The sequence below is a fragment of the Eucyclogobius newberryi genome, unplaced genomic scaffold (assembly GCF_026437365.1).
Source record: "Eucyclogobius newberryi isolate DKJ021-1_F unplaced genomic scaffold, fEucNew1.0.hap1 SCAF_22, whole genome shotgun sequence".
In the NCBI taxonomy this organism is placed as follows: Eukaryota; Metazoa; Chordata; class Actinopteri; order Gobiiformes; family Gobiidae; genus Eucyclogobius; species Eucyclogobius newberryi.
Window position 1 is genome coordinate 18,951,092 of NW_027315857.1, and position 20,575 is coordinate 18,971,666.

A 20,575-nucleotide genomic window follows, 5' to 3' on the forward strand; every position below is an offset into this window, starting at 1 on the left:
ATGAATATGTCAGTTTATCGTTGGATTAAAGTAGAATGAGACAGGAAACCATGTACAAGCTTAAATCTGTTATTTTAGAAGCAACAGCACCAGAACGCATGGCAAATGTTGTTTTACTTTGCTTAACATGATAGAAATGTGTGTCCAAAATTGTGTTATGATTCAAACAGGACAGAGGTATGGATGTCAAGATGAATCTGGTAATAGATAATCATGCTTTTCAGGTCAGTCGCAATATAAATCGCACCAAAACTAAAAAAAAATAACCATTTTAGAAGCAAAAATAAGTTCGATTTTCAATCTCAGTTCAATCTTTACTCTAAAAAAGCAAACCTAAATGTACAACGTGTTTATATCTGGCTTTTTATGTTCATTTACTATTAAACTTGACTTAATCATTGAGAAAGTTTGTTTTCATAAAGCTGGTCACACAGAGGAAGAGGCCGTTTTGTGTCGATTATCATGAATAATCGTCACGTTTCTTGTCACAATCAGAAGCAGAATGACTTAGAAGAACAGCTAAACCATCAGCAGAACCAGGATAAGTTTACAATTTGAAATAACTTGGCCTACCTACGCTCGCAACATACATATTTACCTGTCCAAACTAAAATAATCGCTGTAAAATGTTATATATCATTGTGACATCTCTATTTCCAGGATGTGCAGGAGTTAAACGAAAGACATACTTTTGTTTTCAACTTAAAAACATCCACGGAACAGAACAGAACCAGAAATAAATAGTCAATGCAAACGTGACTTTTCTGGTTCAAAGGCCACGTGAACAAAAACATGAAAACCAATGCATCCATTTAAGTGCTATACATACAATAATAATGTTGTAAACGACACCACAAAGTATTTAACAACACCACAAAGTCTTTTCCCACGGCACATGTGCAGAGGAATCCCCCACGGTGGCAGAAGAGAGATAACAACTGCTGTATTTCGCCACTGAAAAGGTCGGGAAGTTCCGACACGCGCTTGACCTTAGGTGCTCTGCGCCGTCATGGCAACGAGAGGGAGGGATGAGCTTGCACTGAACGTGGAGAGGACTATAGGTTTAAACGTTTGACAAAAATCTGAAAATTGTGAGGGAAAAACACCATGACGAACGAGGGATTCGAACGTGATGATAAATGTAACAATCATCATTTTAGAAGGAAAATCTAAATCAATTTATAGTTTAAAATAACGATGTACAGTACTTTTTTTTATCTGGCTGTTTTTGTCACCCGTTGTGTTGATATTCTGACGCTATGAGATTACGGAAAGCAAAAAATAATATAGATATTATCACAATTATCTGGGTTAAAACTGAAATATGGAGGATTATTTGAAACAATTAAGTCCTGTCAAAATAAAACATTTACTATTCAGTTTAGTTTGCTTTTATTCAGTTTAGTTTGCTGTCAGACTTTATAACAAACAGTTAGTCCTGAACACTCGCAATACTGACCTAACCTAATACGCATGTGCAATTCTGTCGTATGTGCAATTACTGTTGGAATTCATGTGCAATTCATGTGCAATTACTGTGAAATTCATGTGCAATCTATGTGCTGTCGTGACACATATTCATGTGCAATTACTGTCGTGATCACATGCAATGGTATTTATGTATTTATTTATTTGTCTATGGGAGTTTGTATTTATTTATAGGAGATCTTCTACTGAAAGTGTTTTTCAGACTTCCTATAAGTGATCTGTTCTTCTGTATCTACCTCTGTATCTACCTGCGTTGCACCAATGAAATTTCCCCATGTGGGACAATAAAGGAATATCTTATCTTATATCTTATCTTATCTTATCTTAGTTGTGTTTTACTACATATTCGCTGAAGATTAGAAAAGGTCATTTCGATGCATAAGAAAACATTTGCTGTCAGAATCAAAATACCAGAATTCCTGGATTGATACTTCACATATCTTATTGTGAAAAATCTGCTTTTTCATTTTCAATACAGTACATTCCTGTGAAGACCTTATCCGCGTTATTTCTATACATTCGGTTAATTGTGATATCAATACTTTTGCGATCTGCTGTCATATTCATCCCAACCACACCACACATTCTGAATATCAACAATAAAAACTTAAAATAGATGATATTCATGTATAAACAGGGCTTCACATTCAGTTTAATGCCCGTGTAAAAAGTAGTACCTCATTTCTTCTTCCCTCCACACGTCTTCTGGACCTGGATGTGTGTTTGTGTTTTAGGTCGTGCTTCGTGAACAAATGGGTGCCGGGATAAACGGGAGCTGTGCATACATTTGTGCCAGCGCAGCGTCGACAACAACAAACCGCGTGGCATTTCGGGTCGACAGGAAGAGGTTAGCGCTGCGACACTTCTGCAAACACGTGACATGCGCCGCTGCAGATCAGGGAACTATTCTGTCCACAACGTCCGGGGACTTTCTGTGACAGTTTTTAATGTCAACGCCTGACGCAACAGACGCCCCAAACTGCAGTTTAAAACATTCTCTTACAGGCAATACTCAAGACAAGCGCAGTACTAGTATTGCTACAACTACAGTGAGTGGTGTTGCAAGTCGTTATGACGACTAGCAACTTACTACTAAAAATCTTCAAAAAAATATCGTGGGCGGTCACAATATATTGGATTGGAAGCTCCTTAGATTAACAGATAGAGAGATTAATAATCATAATTATCATCATAAACAATATAGCCCATAAAAAAGAAGAAATAATAATACAAAATAATATAGAATCCATGTTTTCATAAATAAATAAAATCATTTTTGGAAAGAAATATGTGACCTACCAAAACACATTGAAAAACTAGTGTTGTTTTTGGTTTATTTTATTTTTTTAATCTTTTTATTCTGGTGTATGATGTATTAATGTTACTTTTTTTTGGTTTGTCGTTTTTTTTGGTCTTTTTTGCGTGTAAATATGTGGTGAAGGTGGATTTTTTTTGTCTCGTCTTGTTTTGCGACTGTATTATGTTAATTGTTGTTGTCGTTTAATAAAAAAAACAAATTAGTCTGTTCCGTATATCGCACAGTGAGATACTTATTGTGATAATATAGTGTTTGGCTATTATTTTATCTATTGTATCATCACTTTAAATGCTGGTTCATTTAGCGTAATCGGCAAAATCCTTCACGTTTACCATTTTGCACAACGTAAAGAGCCAAAATGCATCAAATAAACGAGAACTATTGAAGTAACACGACACAAAGGACACTGACCTGTGATTCTAGCTAAAACAATAAGAAAATATCATCTTTAAAGAATAAAAGATGTGATGTTAGCGCTTGGATAGCATAAAAGTGATAAAAGTGGGCTTGAATATGGACCGTGGCAGTTGTGGGCGACTCAAACGCTGCGGGCGCTTTGGGGAATCACAGATTATTTGTGGTCAGCAGCAGCAGCAGTGTTTAAGACGACTCCAGCGCATCACTCCTCTCCATCCCTCCATTTCTTGTCTAGCTTTGTTGATCCCTCTCTTTCTCCCCGTCACGTTCTCTCTCCGTTGCAGCAGCCGCAGTGAAATCGAAGGCATTTGACGAACTGTAACGTACGTTCAGGGGAGAAAGAAGAAGAAAGCTGCTTTATAATCGAGTTATTGAGTCAATGCGGACGGAAAATGGTGTTATGCAGTGGTTTGTGATGAGAATATGTTGATGTTTTACCTCTTCAGTTGTTTTTTTTCATGTTTTCTTTATCTGAGCAACTGGATGTTGGGCTTACACAGAATACGCATTAGACAAAGCCCAAAAAAGAGGAGGAAGAAGCAAAAGCGTATCGCACTTGTTGTTATTTGGTCCTAATTTGAGCCAATTTGACTCCTGATGTGGACGTGGTTTGGTCTTGTTCTAGTCTTTGCTTAGGCCTGGTTTAGGTTTAGTTTCTGGTTTAGTTTCTGGTTTAGTTTCTGGTACAAAAAGCCTTAGAAACTGGATAAAATGTACTGTAGCTTGTTTTGACCCCTTGAAATACAAAAAAAGAATATAAAATAAAATAAAATAAAATAAAATAAAATAAATAAAATAGTATTACCAGTAAATAAAGGCGAAATTAAAAATGACTGTGATAAACAAAGCAAATGATGTCACAAAAGCACAGAGCTGGGGGCCATAGCCTGGGTAATACAGAGAACCTGATATTCAGGATAAAGTCTAAAGCATACAGTCTGGCGCGGGAGAAGGCCAGCAGGAATAAAGTCTAAGGAATAAAGTCTGGCGGTAATGTAACACTTGGATACCAACCGCCTTAAAAAAAAAAAAAAACAGAATACCAATTAAATCGTTAAATTAATCTATGAAAGACAGCAGTAATCATCTGACAGTTAAATGTATAACTCTGCAAATTAGGTGAGTTTATGTGGCTTAACGATCACAATTGATCATCTTGTATTGATCAGAGACAGATCCATATACATCAGCTGATCGCAAAAGTATTGATATAGACAATTAACCAAATGTATAGAAATAACGCGGATAGATATGGTCTTCACAGGAATGTACTGTATTGAAAATGAAAAAGCAGATTTTCACAATAAGCCCTGATTTTGTCTGTTACGTCTTTATTTTTAAGCAGTTTGACTAATAAATTAAGGTATGAACGACATGTAATTTCTGTCAAAAAGTATACAGAAATGTTGCAACAATATCGTTATCGCACGACTTGGCGGCCAAATCGCATTTCGCAATCCTTTACATTACAATATTGAGCGGCCCAAACGTTTAGTATCTGCGTTGAAGCTCCAGCGCAGGATGATACTAGGAATACTTTTATGGGGTAAAATCTCTAACTCTGTCATATATTCTGCCTTTTGTGCCACTTCCAAACAAACTACGGGCGTCCGACAGGGCCAATGCCAAACCGCTGCACGTTTGGGGGGATTTTTATACCAAATAGCTGCAAACCAGACGACTCGTTCTGGCTAAAAGTGTCGGGATGTTTTATTCATGTCCCGACGCGCTCCACGCAGCAGCGCACAGACATTTAAACCCTAAAAAGCAGAGCGAGCATGTGCCCTGTGGCTTTGCTTTCCACCCTCAAAGCCCCAAAGTATTTGAGTGCAGCTTTGAGCATGTGAGCGCGGCGTGACTGTGGCTGTGACAACCTCGCCGCTGAAGACTAAAACGAGCGGCTAACATCCGAGGTACGCCGAAATAACAACGTACCAGGGAATTAAGAAACCTCCACGTCCAAAATAGCGCAACTTTGTTACACATCTTTGTTAAAATGTCAACTTGAAATGCTTAAGTACAACAAATGGAGCTAGAGGTGGATATGAGATGTATCGACAAAGGTTATTATGCAAGAATTATACAAAACTGTTGAATTTAAAGTATATTTTCTGTAAATTAAATATATTAAAATGACCTAAAACAATCGAAAACAGAGCAACATCAAGCGTAATCTACAAAGCAAGATATTTCTGCACTTTTGTGGTTCATCTGACCGTTTTGTGACACATGTTTGACCGTTCCTTATGTATTGTTAAAATATCTCAATATTGTTATCGAGACAATGGTAAAAGACAATTGATCTTATATAAAGCTCATATTGAAGTTGTATATACATTGATTAAAAGAATGACTGCTCAGTATTGGAAAATATGAACTATCTCATCAATTAGAAGAATCTATGACAAATTTAGACAACTTTAATGACATTTTACTCTCCAAGTTCGATCGTAATGAGGCAGTTCGACATGATTTTTGCTAAACGTCTGTCAGATGAGTCCACATTTAAGTCATTACATGTTTATTACTATAAGATCCTGTTTAAAGAAGACAAATTATGCTTTTTCCCAGTGCTTGGTATTGAACTATAACATGAGTAGATCTTCATTTTACATTTTTCTCATTGTAAAACCGCGATATTAATCTAAAACGGCTTAATAACTGTTCAAAATGTCACAACTGCTCATCTTCCCTGTGGCATTTCTCCGTAACAAGCAGCGGATTGGCATTTACGCGTTACTATTTTTGAAAAGTGGCTGTGACACACAGCGTCTCCATGTTCTCTAAAATCACAACTAAGCACAGGGATGTGGGCGGGGATAAGGGGTAGGGGGAAACGATAACTGTCTGAGCAGTCAAACATGCAGGAATCAATTAAAACTAAACTTTGAGTAAACTAATGATGAACAAACAGTGGATAAAAGCTCATTAAAGTTGACGTCGCATAACATGTCCCTTTAACATAATGAGGGCAAAATTAATATAGTTTATGACGGTTTCTCAATCGGAGAAAAGAAAACGGGAATTGCGCAATCATCTTATAGGAAGTTCTTGAATTTCTCTGCGCTTGTGGTTTCGCAAAGGCAGAAACACAAATAGAACGTGGCTTTGTCTGAAAAATACTGTCCTTTGTCTTCCATTTACGCGAGGAAAGTAGGGAAAGTGCTCAAACTTTTCATTTGGACTTTTTAGGAGCTTTCTACATTCTTTAGACGTACCGTATTTACCGGACTATAAGTCGCACTGGAGTATAAGTTGCAACAGTCAAAAAGTGCATAATAGAGAAGAAAAAAACATATATAAGTCGCACTGGAGTATAAGTCGCACCAGTCAAAAAATGCATAATAGAGAAGAAAAACACATATATGTCGCACTGGAGTATGAAATGCGGTTGCAAGTGTGAAAATAATAAATAATATCACATATAAGTCGCTCCGGAGTATAAGTATATAAGTATAAGTCGCACCCCGGCCAAAACTATGAAAAAAAAGTGCGACTTATAGTGCGGAAAATACGGTATTAAAAGGAAGCTTGCACTCGTACTGGTTTAAAAAGGTACTACTGGGCCTTCCCCTGCAGAAGTATTTCACAGGTACTAGTACACGTTCTCGACTGGCTGCAGGTGCTGCGCTTAAATGAGGTTCTGGATTGGATTAAGGCACTGGCAACATGAAACTAAAATATGGCCCATTCATCCATTAATCTTCTACTGCTTGTTCCCGTTAGGGGCAGAATATGATGAATGTCTGTACCATCGTTGTCACGTTACCACAGCTAACGACGTCATCATCATTCCTTAAATCGGTAAATTTATCATTCAATAGATAAAGCATTTACATTACATTTTTAAGCTCCATGTGTATTGTCACTTTAATGTCGTACTTTTTATAACATTTGTGGAGCAGAGCGAGAATAATGATTCATATTTCACGCTTTGATAGTGTTTACATCCATCTGTGAGTCTCATTGTGTGGATTATGTCGACCAGGTTTCTCTTACAATAAAAGCTTCTGAATCACAATGGGACATTCTGGATGAAGGTATTCAAAAAATATATATAATAAAAAGAATCATCTTTAGTAATATTACGTGTGTGTTTTTGTCTTCATCCATCCTCCACCATCCTCCACACGTCAATAAACTTGATGTTTTTTTCTTTTTTACCAAACAATCAATTCAATATGTCACCTCTCTTTTTCTGAACACAATAATCCCATGACCTTGACTGCGACACCATCACCTGCTTCTGCATCTCCACCATGACACCATCACTTGCTGCATCTCCACCATGACACCATCACCTGCTTCTGCATCTGCATCTCCACCATGACACCATCACCTGCTTCTGCATCTCCACCATGACACCATCACCTGCTTCTGCATCTCCACCATGACACCATCACCTGCTTCTCCATCTCCACCATGACACCATCACCTACTTCTGCATCTCCACCATGACACCATCACCTGCTTCTGCATCTCCACCATGACACCATCACCTGCTTCTGCATCTCCACCATGACACCATCACCTGCTTCTGCATCTCCACCATGACACCATCACCTGCTTCTGCATCTCCACCATGACACCATCACCTGCTTCTGCATCTCCACCATGACACCATCACCTGCTTCGGCATCTCCACCATGACACCATCACCTGCTTCTGCATCTCCACCATGACACCATCACCTGCTTCTGCATCTCCACCATGACACCATCACCTGCTTCTGCATCTCCACCATGACACCATCACTTGCTTCTGCATCTCCACCATGACACCATCACCTGCTTCTGCATCTCCACCATGACACCATCACCTGCTTCGGCATCTCCACCATGACACCATCACCTGCTTCTGCATCTCCACCATGACACCATCACCTGCTTCTGCATCTCCACCATGACACCATCACCTGCTTCTGCATCTCCACCATGACACCATCACCTGCTTCTGCATCTCCACCATGACACCATCACTTGCTTCTGCATCTCCACCATGACACCATCACCTGCTTCTGCATCTCCACCATGACACCATCACCTGCTTCTGCATCTCCACCATGACACCATCACCTGCTTCTGCATCTCCACCATGACACCATCACCTGCTTCTGCATCTCCACCATGACACCATCACCTGCTTCTGCATCTCCACCATGACACCATCACCTGCTTCTGCATCTCCACCATGACACCATCACCTGCTTCTGCATCTCCACCATGACACCATCACCTGCTTCTGCATCTCCACCATGACACCATCACCTGCTTCGGCATCTCCACCATGACACCATCACCTGCTTCTGCATCTCCACCATGACACCATCACCTGCTTCGGCATCTCCACCATGACACCATCACCTGCTTCGGCATCTCCACCATGACACCATCACCTGCTTCTGCATCTCCACCATGACACCATCACTTGCTTCTGCATCTCCACCATGACACCATCACCTGCTTCTGCATCTCCACCATGACACCATCACCTACTTCTGCATCTCCACCATGACACCATCACCTGCTTCTGCATCTCCACCATGACACCATCACCTGCTTCTGCATCTCCACCATGACACCATCACCTGCTTCTGCATCTCCACCATGACACCATCACCTGCTTCTGCATCTCCACCATGACACCATCACCTGCTTCTGCATCTCCACCATGACACCATCACCTGCTTCTGCATCTCCACCATGACACCATCACCTGCTTCTGCATCTCCACCATGACACCATCATCTGCTTCTGCATCTCCACCATGACACCATCACCTGCTTCTGCATCTCCACCATGACACCATCACCTGCTTCTGCATCTCCACCATGACACCATCACCTGCTTCTGCATCTCCACCATGACGCCATCACCTGCTTCTGCATCTCCACCATGACGCCATCACCTGCTTCTGCATCTCCACCATGACACCATCACCTGCTTCTGCATCTCCACCATGACACCATCACCTGCTTCTGCATCTCCACCATGACACCATCACCTGCTTCGGCATCTCCACCATGACACCATCACCTGCTTCTGCATCTCCACCATGACACCATCACCTGCTTCTGCATCTCCACCATGACACCATCACCTGCTTCTGCATCTCCACCATGACACCATCACTTGCTTCTGCATCTCCACCATGACACCATCACCTGCTTCTGCATCTCCACCATGACACCATCACCTGCTTCGGCATCTCCACCATGACACCATCACCTGCTTCTGCATCTCCACCATGACACCATCACCTGCTTCTGCATCTCCACCATGACACCATCACCTGCTTCTGCATCTCCACCATGACACCATCACTTGCTTCTGCATCTCCACCATGACACCATCACCTGCTTCTGCATCTCAACCATGACACCATCACCTGCTTCTGCATCTCCACCATGACACCATCACCTGCGTTTGCATCTCAACCATGACACCATCACCTGCTTCTGCATCTCCACCATGACATTGTGGTGAGGTCATTGTGATGAGGTCATTGTGATGATGATTATATTGTGGTGATGACATTATGATGACATTGTGATGAGGTCATTGTGATGAGGTCATTGTGATGATTATATTGTGGTGATGACATTATGATGATGAAATTGTGATGGTCATTGTGATGATTATATTGGTGATGACATTGTGATGAGGTCATTGTGATGATGACATAGGGCGTCAAGTCTCAAAGTCTAAAGGAAGAAGTCTGAAAAAAAAGAATAAAGTCTAAAGAATAAAGTCTGGCGGTAATGTAGATACCAACCACCATAAAATACCATAGAAGAAGACATTGTGACGATGACATTGTGACGATGACATCGTGGTGATGATGATATAGTGATAATGATATTGTGATGACATAGTGATGATGATATAATGATATTGTGATGATAATATTGTGATATCGTGATGATATCGTAATGATGACATCGTGATGACGATGATGATGATATAGTGAAGATGATATAGTGAAGATAAGATAAGATATATGATGATATTGTAGTGATGATGATGATGATATTGTAATGATGATGATATTGTAGTGATGATGATGATATTGTAATGATGATGATATTGTAGTGATGATGATCATATAGTGATGATGATATAGTGACGATATTGTAGTGATGATGATGATGATGATGATGATGATGATATAGTGATGATGATATAGTGATGATGATCATATAGTGATGATGATCATATAGTGATGATGATATTGTAAGATATTGTGATGATGATGATGATATTGTGACGATGATATTGTGATGATATAGTGATGATGATATAGTGACGATGATATTGTGATGCTATAGTGATGATGATGATATTGTGACGATGATATTGTGACGATGATATTGTGATGATATAGTGATGATGATGATATTGTAATGATGATGATATTGTAGTGATGATGATGATATTGTAGTGATGATGATCATATAGTGATGATGATATAGTGACGATATTGTAGTGATGATGATGATGATGATGATGATGATATAGTGATGATGATATAGTGATGATGATCATATAGTGATGATGATCATATAGTGATGATGATAGTGATGATGATATTGTAAGATATTGTGATGATGATGATGATATTGTGACGATGATATTGTGATGATATAGTGATGATGATATAGTGACGATGATATTGTGATGCTATAGTGATGATGATATTGTGACGATGATATTGTGATGATATAGTGATGATGATGATATTGTGACGATGATATTGTGATGATATAGTGATGATGATGATATTGTGACGATGATATTGTGACGATGATATTGTGATGATATAGTGATGATGATGATATTGTGACGATGATATTGTGGTGATGATGATATAGTGGTGATGATGATATTGTGGGGCCCGTTGGCATGTGTGTCTCCCTGCGCCTTGTTGACTCATTCTTCTTCGGTGTTTTATGGCGGTTGGTGTTTGTTGACTCACACACAATAAGACGCCTCACACACAATAAGACGCCTCCTCCACAGTGCCTTGGGATTGTGTTCAAGGTGGATCAAGTGTCGCGATTACAGTGACGACCTTGGCACAAACTGTTACGCACGAGGCACTTTCACTTGACGTGTTTACAACGACGGAAGGTCAATCAAAGCAACGACAGGTCACACGAAAACACAATGTCGAGCACAGAAGAGGATGCCGTTTGTGCTGATAAGTGACCCAAGCTGTCAAAATCATCAACAACAACAACAACAACAACAACAGGTTATCCATCCAAAAACACCTCACACACCCATCAGGAGGCGACACAGTCATAAACGTGTCTCCTTTTGCTGCAAAATCGACACAGTTGCATTCAAAACGTGTAGTATTTTTGCACGTTTTGGTTGATTTAAGCGTGAAACCAGGAGCAGAAATCTATAGCCAATTAAGAAAGCTAATCCCAACAGCAAATCCTATTCATGAGGTGATAATGAGCAGACAAGGCTGTTGCTCAGACCCCAGGGGATGGTTTTAGGGTCTATCCCCCCGCGTAAACAACACGAGCCATTTCTGAGACAAACGTGAAAACGACAAGTCACGGTTCCTCTTTTTTTGGGGGGGGGCTCTTTTCTGATCCCTCGCAGCCCTGTTCCGCACACTTGACGTACCTGGGCACGCAGCTGGGCGAGGAGCGGTCCACGTCCCAGGTCGCGTACAGGTTCATGTGCACCGGGCGGTTGGTGATGCTGACCGGCTTGGCGGGCTGCATGTGCGGCGACGGGACGCCCCCGGTCCGCGGGAGCCCCCCTCGCTCCGACATCCCGGAGGCAAGAGTGCGCTAGGCGACGCTCGGAAACCCCGGCTTATCCACGGCTTCCACCCCCGGGGGACCCCCCTCTCTCTCCCGCTCGGGTGATCCCCTTATTCCTCCAGCTCCGTTCCCCGCGGTCTTTAATAGTCCCGGTTCCGGTTCCCAAAAAAATGCGTGACGCTCCTTCAGCACAAAGTTGAACCGCTGCTACGCGCCGCACATCGCAGTCGGTTCGGAATCCCCGCCGCCGTCTGAGCGCGTTCTCCTCCCCGGCGTCCTGGAGCTCTGAGGCGGGTGTCGGCTCGGTGCTCCCCCCCCCCCCCCGCCGGTGGCTGCGTGCGCGCGGCGTGTTGTCGGTGGGTCGGTGCCGTCGGTCGGGTTTTGGAGGAAGCGGAAATGTCTCTCCCTCGCGCCGTGTACTAGTCGCACAATGAGCCCCGCGCGCGCAGCCACGCCTCTCGTGTGGGCGGGGACGTGGGGCGCGCGCGGCGGAGCGGGGCGGCCGGCGGGGGCCAATCAGGAGGCGAGCTGCTGCTGCCGTGTTATGTTGGTTCAAATCCAGGCGCATGTTTAATTGACTTACAGCGGGTTAATGTTACAGGTTTAAGGCTCAGGTCCACCACAAATGCATCCTTTTAAATGTTATATTAGGCAATTTAACCTCCAGGGCTGTGTTCGCAATCCACATTATTTATAAGAGGGAGGTAGAGAAGCCAACATGTGTAGCAATGTTACTTTAAAATAATATTACTCAAGTGGAAGTCAAACATAGTGCCCTGAATGACGAGTAAAAAGTAAAGAGAAAGTACTCTGAGAAACACGTTGCACGTAAAATGCATTTATAGTCAGATGTTTTATTTCTCAGCTAATTATGTAATCATCAGATGGACAAAACAATACATAATGTACAGATTCTGGGGTTTCCAACGTACATACATATACATAAATAACACTGCATGTGAAGAGAAAATCTTCTTACATTTAAAGGGGAACTTGTCCTGTAGTTTATGGACATAAATGTAAGAAAAAATGTATTACAAATCTTTCATTATGTCATGTTTTCATATTGAATTGGCCAAAATTGCACTTTTCTGGGACGTTCACATCAGGAAAATGGACAGAACCAGGTTTAAATTTCTTCAAAAACATGTACAGAGGGGATTTTGGAGTGACAATTTGCATAATAATTCAAATTTCATCATTTCTTAGACTTAATTCTTGAATAAATCAAGCTGAGAATTAGATATCAACAAATCCTTCAGTAGGTCCTGTCAAAATCTTAATCGGCACAAAATTTTAAAGTTTGTGGGGAAGGGCTGATCTTTATGTCTCTGAGGGAGAAAAATGCATTCAAACTGCAGAGAAATCGATGGATGAAATTTGGAGCGGACAGTTTGAAAATGTTGAAGAAAGCAAACCGACCAAAAAACAAACACATGAAAGTAGTAGTAGCACTGCCTACGCTCAAATACTCTCTCTTACGCTTTTGTCACCACAGACCTGGTCACAATGGGAAGAGGAAACAAAACTTTTACGCAAGTACCAGCCGTCTATTGTTGCTTAAAACTGTGAAATGTGACTCAAGTAGAAGTGTCAGAAATCTACTCAAGCAAATGTTTCCTCCACTGCTGTTTCACATAAACAAAAAAAAGGCAAGTATGGCTGGTTATTTTATCTACTTCCAGACACTATATCCGTTTAACATGACCTAAACTCAAAATGAAAAACGAGGGATGTGTCGCTGAATTTGGGACAGTTAAAAACCACTCTAGCGTCATATGATTTTCAAATTCATCCGTCAGTATCAATCGTAACGAGCGACTGAACTGGCCATTTGTGCCGACATATTACCCAGGAAACCGGCACAAACAAAAAGAAAAGGACCTTACAAGTCACGCGGCGTCGATGAAGAAGTGGGACATTCTCATAAAACAAGTGAGACGAGGTGCAAAGGTCTAAGAGGAACAGCGTGAATCCATTTTGGTTATAAATTGACAATTATTGACAATAATTGACAATAATTGACAATAATTGACAATAAACGCCGCGAGATCAGGTCCTTCTCGTACAGTTTGAAGTTTCCTTTATACATGGGTTCGCGGTGACGTCACACAGCCGGGACTTCCCCATAGCGGCCATTTTAAAAGGGGCATGCGATATATAAAAACCAACATGACTGCATCCTTTTCTACGGCATAATGAGCTACGAATACTTTGATTCTTTAGACGATAACGGCAAAACTAAAGTACACGACAAAGCTCTCATTTCTTGGTCAGTCAACAGAACGATGTCCTAACAGATTAAGCAGGTTTTTGGCATTTTGGCCTCATATTTCCTGGATTTCGTATGTAGCAGACGTGCTGTTGTGCCCCTTTCAAAATGGCGGACTCGGTTGCCACTGCACAAGTTCCCGGATGTGCCAACACATGTTATCATTAACCACAAAACCTCCTGCACGTCGCAATATTTCTTCTTCTTCTGTGTTTTATGTCGTCATAGGTTGGAGTCACATTAGCGCCACCTACTGTTGCTTAACGTCTTCTTTGATCCTCCTGTGGCGTTAAAAAGCATTCGATTCACTCTCCATGACGTCGCGCTCGTCGTAACGCGTCTTCTATTTCAAGACGAAGGCGGACGAGGAGAGCGGTCGCCAGCTCGTGGCGTGACGCGTGTTTTGCAGGAAATGCCTTTTAATTGCTCTATTTCCGGGGCCTTGCAGCTGGCGGGGCCTCAGGTGTGTCGGAGCGGCCCCGTCAGTCAAAACGCACGTGCTCGCTCGCTCCCGCGCTCGGGGCCACGGACACGTCACACGCCGCACAGACGCGACCAGCAAAGGAGCTAAACCGGTTACAAACGTCAGCCTGGTTAGTTCTAGCGCTGCTTTTCCCTGTTCCACATGCCATAAAGTGACTGAACTGATGGATTCTTTTGCGGTTTTTCGGGTTCTGAGCGGCTGCTAAGTTTAGATTGTGTTTATGATTCGTGTGCAAACAGGTGCCAGTGATAATAAGGCAATAAAAGAGAAGGATTGTACATGAATAACCACATCGGCGCTGTTACACATTAGCATTAGCCTAAACGTTTTAAAGGTGTCATGTATTACTGTTATTTAAATTAGTGTGTCATCTCTGGGGCTGGTTTTTGTTTTTGTGTCGTTTTGTTGCTTCTATCATTTCGTGCCTCTTATAGAAAAGCAACGTTTTAATTTATTCCTGTTTTGCCTGGAATTTAGTTCCATAGTGTTGCATTCGACGTGTCTGTCTCCATGGAGACGAGCAGGCGGGGCCACCAGGACATGTTGCAGGTCAGATCTGTGGAGAGGCGAACTGGACAATATGATATAAAAAATAAACAACCCTCTTTACCGTATTTTCCGGACTATAAGTTGCACCGTTTTTTCATAGTTTCATGGCCGGGGTGCGACTTATACTTATATATTTATACTTATATTCATAGTTTTGGCCAGGGTGCGACTTATACTTATATATTTATACTTATATTCATAGTTTTGGCCAGGGTGCGACTTATACTTATATATTTATACTTATATTCATAGTTTTGGCCAGGGTGCGACTTATACTTATATACTTAAGGTGCAACTCATATATATATATATATATATATATTTATACTTATATACTTATACTCCGGAGCGACTTATATGTGATATTATTTGTTATTTTCACACTTGTAACTGCATTTCATACTCCAGTGCAACTTATATATGTTTTTTTCTCATTTTTTTTAGATTTAATTACGTTATAAACACATTGAGATTACTTTCAATATTAATTTCCTCAACATGAACAAGACAAATGTAAAACCATTGAAATAAAAATAGTTGAACTTGTGGTTTGGAGCAGAGTATTGACTGAGGACCTCTCAATTATAACGATCAGAGTGTACCCATCACGTACACAAATACACAAATACACTACAAATACACTACAAATACACTACAATACACTACAAATACACTACAAATACACATACACAAATACACTACAAATGGACAAATACACTACAAATACACAAATACATTACAAATACACTACAAATACACAAATACACTACAAATACACATACACAAATACACTACAAATGGACAAATACACTACAAATACACAAATACACTACAAATACACTACAAATACACAAATACACTACATATACACAAATACACTACAAATACACTACAAATACACATACCCAAATACACTACAAATACCCAAATACACTACAAATACACAAATACACTACAAATACACTACAAATACACAAATACACTACATATACACAAATACACTACAAATACACTACAAATACACAAATACACTACATATACACAAATACACTACAAATACACATACCCAAATACACTACAAATACACAAATACACTACAAATACATAAATACACTACAAATACACTACAAATACACAAATACACCACAAATACACAAATGCACTACAAACACACAAATACACTACAAATACACAACACTACAACTACACAAATACACTACAAATACACAAATACACTACAAACACACAAATACACTACAAATACACTACAAATACACTACAAATACACTACAAATACACAAATACACTATAATCATGATTTTTCAGGTCACGACATAATCAATAGTAATCGTGAGAATCAGTTCAACCACACAAACGACTCCTTTATCAGGCCAATTATAATGACTTTTCATGTGGAAAGTTTGATCTCATGAAACTGGTCAGAGATGACGATCTATTCATCTATTAAAAAGCAAATTAAGGCGTCTCAGTGCCGATAATCATGAACAATCGTTAAATCGTAATGTTTCTTCTCACACACTGATGTATTGTGACACAGCTTCTTTTCTATGAACATCAGAATTTTTATTTTTACACTTTTGTTCCTCGTTTCCCTGGTCGTCTCATCCTTACAGTTCTAAACACAGGATATGGAGGTTTTCTAACACATTACAGAGTCGTTCTCACTTGTTTTTCTGCTCGTCTCCATTTGCAGCTGTTGCTTTACCTGAAACGCCTCAAAATATGGCAATAAACAAGCCCTTGCGTGTGATACAAATGAAGCTTTTCACGGCATTATCCAGCAACAATTGAATAAAAGCTGACCATATACGTTTGATGCAGTACTGTGGAACATCCCAGCCACGCAATGCAATTCATACTCCGTGGAAAAGTGACACAGTGCACCTTTAACATGCCTAATCGTGAGTTCTGTAGCGTTCCTGCCCTGTACGTGGCATGGTTTGAAGTTTGGGTGTGAAGTCGGCCGTCCGTCTCGCTCTCTCGCTTCTCGTTTGTGCATGTTCTCGTTGGGAAAGCCATCACCTCCGCGCAGCCGGAATACATTTACACAATTATACGGCCGCGCAGAGAGAACACGCAGTCCTCACACTGAACGCCCTGGTGTCAAACGCATACATTTTGCAGAGTCCTCCGCTTTAAATCAACAACTTTGCCCAATAAAATAACCAAATTCAATGACTGGCTTTACATAACGAGGTTTAAATGACTGTTAAACCCTAAACGAAACCTCTTCATTGAGTTGTTTCTAAGTCTGAGTCATTCTTATACATAAACTGATTTTTTTGTTTTATTTGGGCTAGTTTCCTGGTTAATTTCACTTTTCTGCTTGAATAAATAAATAAAAAGGTGTTATTATTATAAAGTGGTATTGAATTAACTAGTGTGATGTCATACTTTACATTCAAAAGGTAAAATTAAAGTATAAACTACAAAAATGGCCAAACTTGGGATAATTTGGCTGGTAATATTTTTTTTTTTTTTTTTAATCTCAGTTGTCTTCTGGTGAAATGAGTCTTATAGGCACTTAAATATAATGTCATTTGTAAGTCTTCATGTGCAAAAACTGTTGTTCAACTCAACTTGTTCAATTCTTTTCAAAAATGTTCACTTGAAGTTTAAAATTATCTCCAAAAACGTTAGATTTTACTTGTTTTTGTTCAATAAAGTCGCCTGATTTAGTGTATTGTCCTTTTACGCTATAAAAGAGCAAAGAAAAAAGAAAATAAACAGCCTATTTTAATCCATTTTTGTACATTTTTTCCAAGTAATAATTTGTATTGATCCAAAAATGTGTTTAAAATATTCAATGGCTCTTTAAAATAAAAATAAATTGACAGTATATTTGAATAGGGTCAACATTTATTTAGTATTTATATGAATTTTTACTGCAAAAATCTTTGACCCTATTTTTCTTTTTAATTTGTATTTTCAAAATGTATTTAAAAACAACAGTCCAGTCCAGATCTCGAGCTTGAAGTTTGGTCAGGAGCATCTGGAGTAAAAAAACAACTTCCAGACACAGGTAGAACATGCAAACTCCACACAAAAACCACATAAACGACATGATTATCGTTACACATCTGGACAGACCTCCACATTAGCTGTTGATCGACTCCAGCTTCTTTTAAAAGCTTCACGTTTGGTTAAGAAGCAGAAAGATTTAAACGGGCCACAAAGTCCTGCTCTTTTTAACACGCTTTTCTCAGCAGCTCCCGCCATTGCTAAAGGGATTAAAGTCAGATTAACGCGGTCACGGGATTACGCTCTGCAGCCCAAATCTGCCTGGTTAGTGACACTGCAGTGCTAAACACACCAGCGCTGAGTCAGGCTTTACGTGCACGGGGGAAATATGACTTTACACATTTATATAGGATGGTTTTAACGGACAGTGTTACGCCGTGGACAGTTGTGAGTACTTCAGGTTTTAGCTGGACAGATGGAATAAACATACAGAATATGAAATCTGACCAGTTTGATAAAGTTTGGACTAAATTAGCTTTGAATTTGGGACTTTTCATATTTGTGTCATTATTATATTTCCTTATATCTATTATTATTATTATTATTGTGATTATTTTATTCTATTATTATTATTATTATATTATTATATATTAATCTTTTTTATTTTTTTAAATGTACACAAACAAAAAAACAAGAAACACAACCAAAGTTTATCTATAATAGTCAAAATTAAATGAAATTGAAAAAGAGGTGTCGATCTCAATGGGTTCTTATCTAGTTGTCTGAATGTTTCAATAACTAATAAATAAATAAGGCTTGATTTTGTCTCAGTTCATGTTTTATGACAATGTTGGACTAAGCTAGAACCTACATTAAGGCATACATTTATTATTATCATTATTTTCTTTAATAAAACTGAAATGATTGTGTCAAAAAGTGTATAAACATATCTCAATAATATTCATAATGCAGAACGTAAAAGTTACGTAAAAATCATCGCAATAATAAAATAAGTAAAATAAATAAAATAAATAAAATAAATAAAATAAATAAAATAAATAAAATAAATAAAATAAATAAAATAAATAAAATAAATAAATAATCATTTTGACTCACCATTTTGTATATAATCGAAGTTGAAAAAAGAGACTACATCGACTCAACAGTTTTATTATGAATTAAACATCTCTCAAACGTGTGTCAAATCTACATCAAATCATTTTATGGTTACATAAGCTGCACAAACAAACTGGGCCAGTATATTTTGAGCCACGCACAGGTGATGTCACTATTCACACCCAAAAACCGGTCCGTGCGTCATTTGTCACCACTTTTGCTTTCTTATTTCATCTCATTGTTTGTTATAAACGCAGCACACGCCACTATCCTTCGTCTCGAGAGCTGAAATGGACCCGTTTCTTTATTTTACATGAGTGTGAGTCCCATAGATCTATTATATTATGCTCCAGCAGGTTTATAGGTCAGTGTGCTTCTGCTGTTGGCCACATGCGCCCTCTAGCGGCACACACAAGCACGGTCATGTGTAGAAACGCAAAAAACGCCAGAAATGGAGAAATGTTAGATGAAATAATACTTCTTTTCTGACATCATACTACTCCAATGATATTTAGTTTGAAGTACTGACTTTTACAGCGGTTCCTCGTCCCCCGCTGAGTAAAGTCTGCACGTGACACAAGCTTCACCTCGACAATATTCAGTGGTTTGTGCTCTCGACCAGCGATGGAAATGATGGATGGATACATGTGGAATGAACGAGGGAAAAGGTGACGACGGGGGCGGAGCCGGACTTTTACTTTGAACTGGAAAACTGATCAAATTTGGCAGATACTGTGATATAAAAAAGGGAAACACTTAACTCTGTGCATCATGTCGGGTAGAATTAGAAGCATTAAATACATTTTATGTCCAGACTCCATTAGTAGTTTCTCAAAATACCCTTTTGACTTTTGCTTGAGTTATAATCATTTAAATTAACCTTACTGTTACACATTTGAGACACTCTACGCATCTGTTGTACAAAACATTTACAGTATTTTCCAAACTATAAGTAGCACCAGCCAAAAAATGCATAATAGAGAAGAAAAAAACATATACAAGTCGCACTGGAGTATGAAATGCGGTTGCAAGTGTGAAAATAACAATATCACATATAAGTCGCTCCGGAGTATAAGTATAAATATAAGTCACACCCCGGCCAAAATTATGAAAAAAGGTGCCACTTATAGTCCGGAAAATACGGTAAATAATGAAATGGACAAAGTG

The 20,575-nt window shown here is 39.6% G+C and overlaps 1 protein-coding gene across 1 annotated transcript in view; it reads right to left on the minus strand.

The window, feature by feature from the left end:
- LOC140371472 (phosphofurin acidic cluster sorting protein 1-like) overlaps positions 1-12,085 on the minus strand; it is a 100,802-nt gene extending 88,717 nt beyond the window's left edge. The window contains exon 1 of the mRNA XM_072458638.1: positions 11,863-12,085. Coding sequence (XP_072314739.1) covers positions 11,863-12,014 — 152 coding nt within the window. The 5' untranslated portion in view covers positions 12,015-12,085. The remainder of the gene's footprint in view (positions 1-11,862) is intronic.
- Between the last annotated feature and the right edge of the window lie 8,490 nt (positions 12,086-20,575).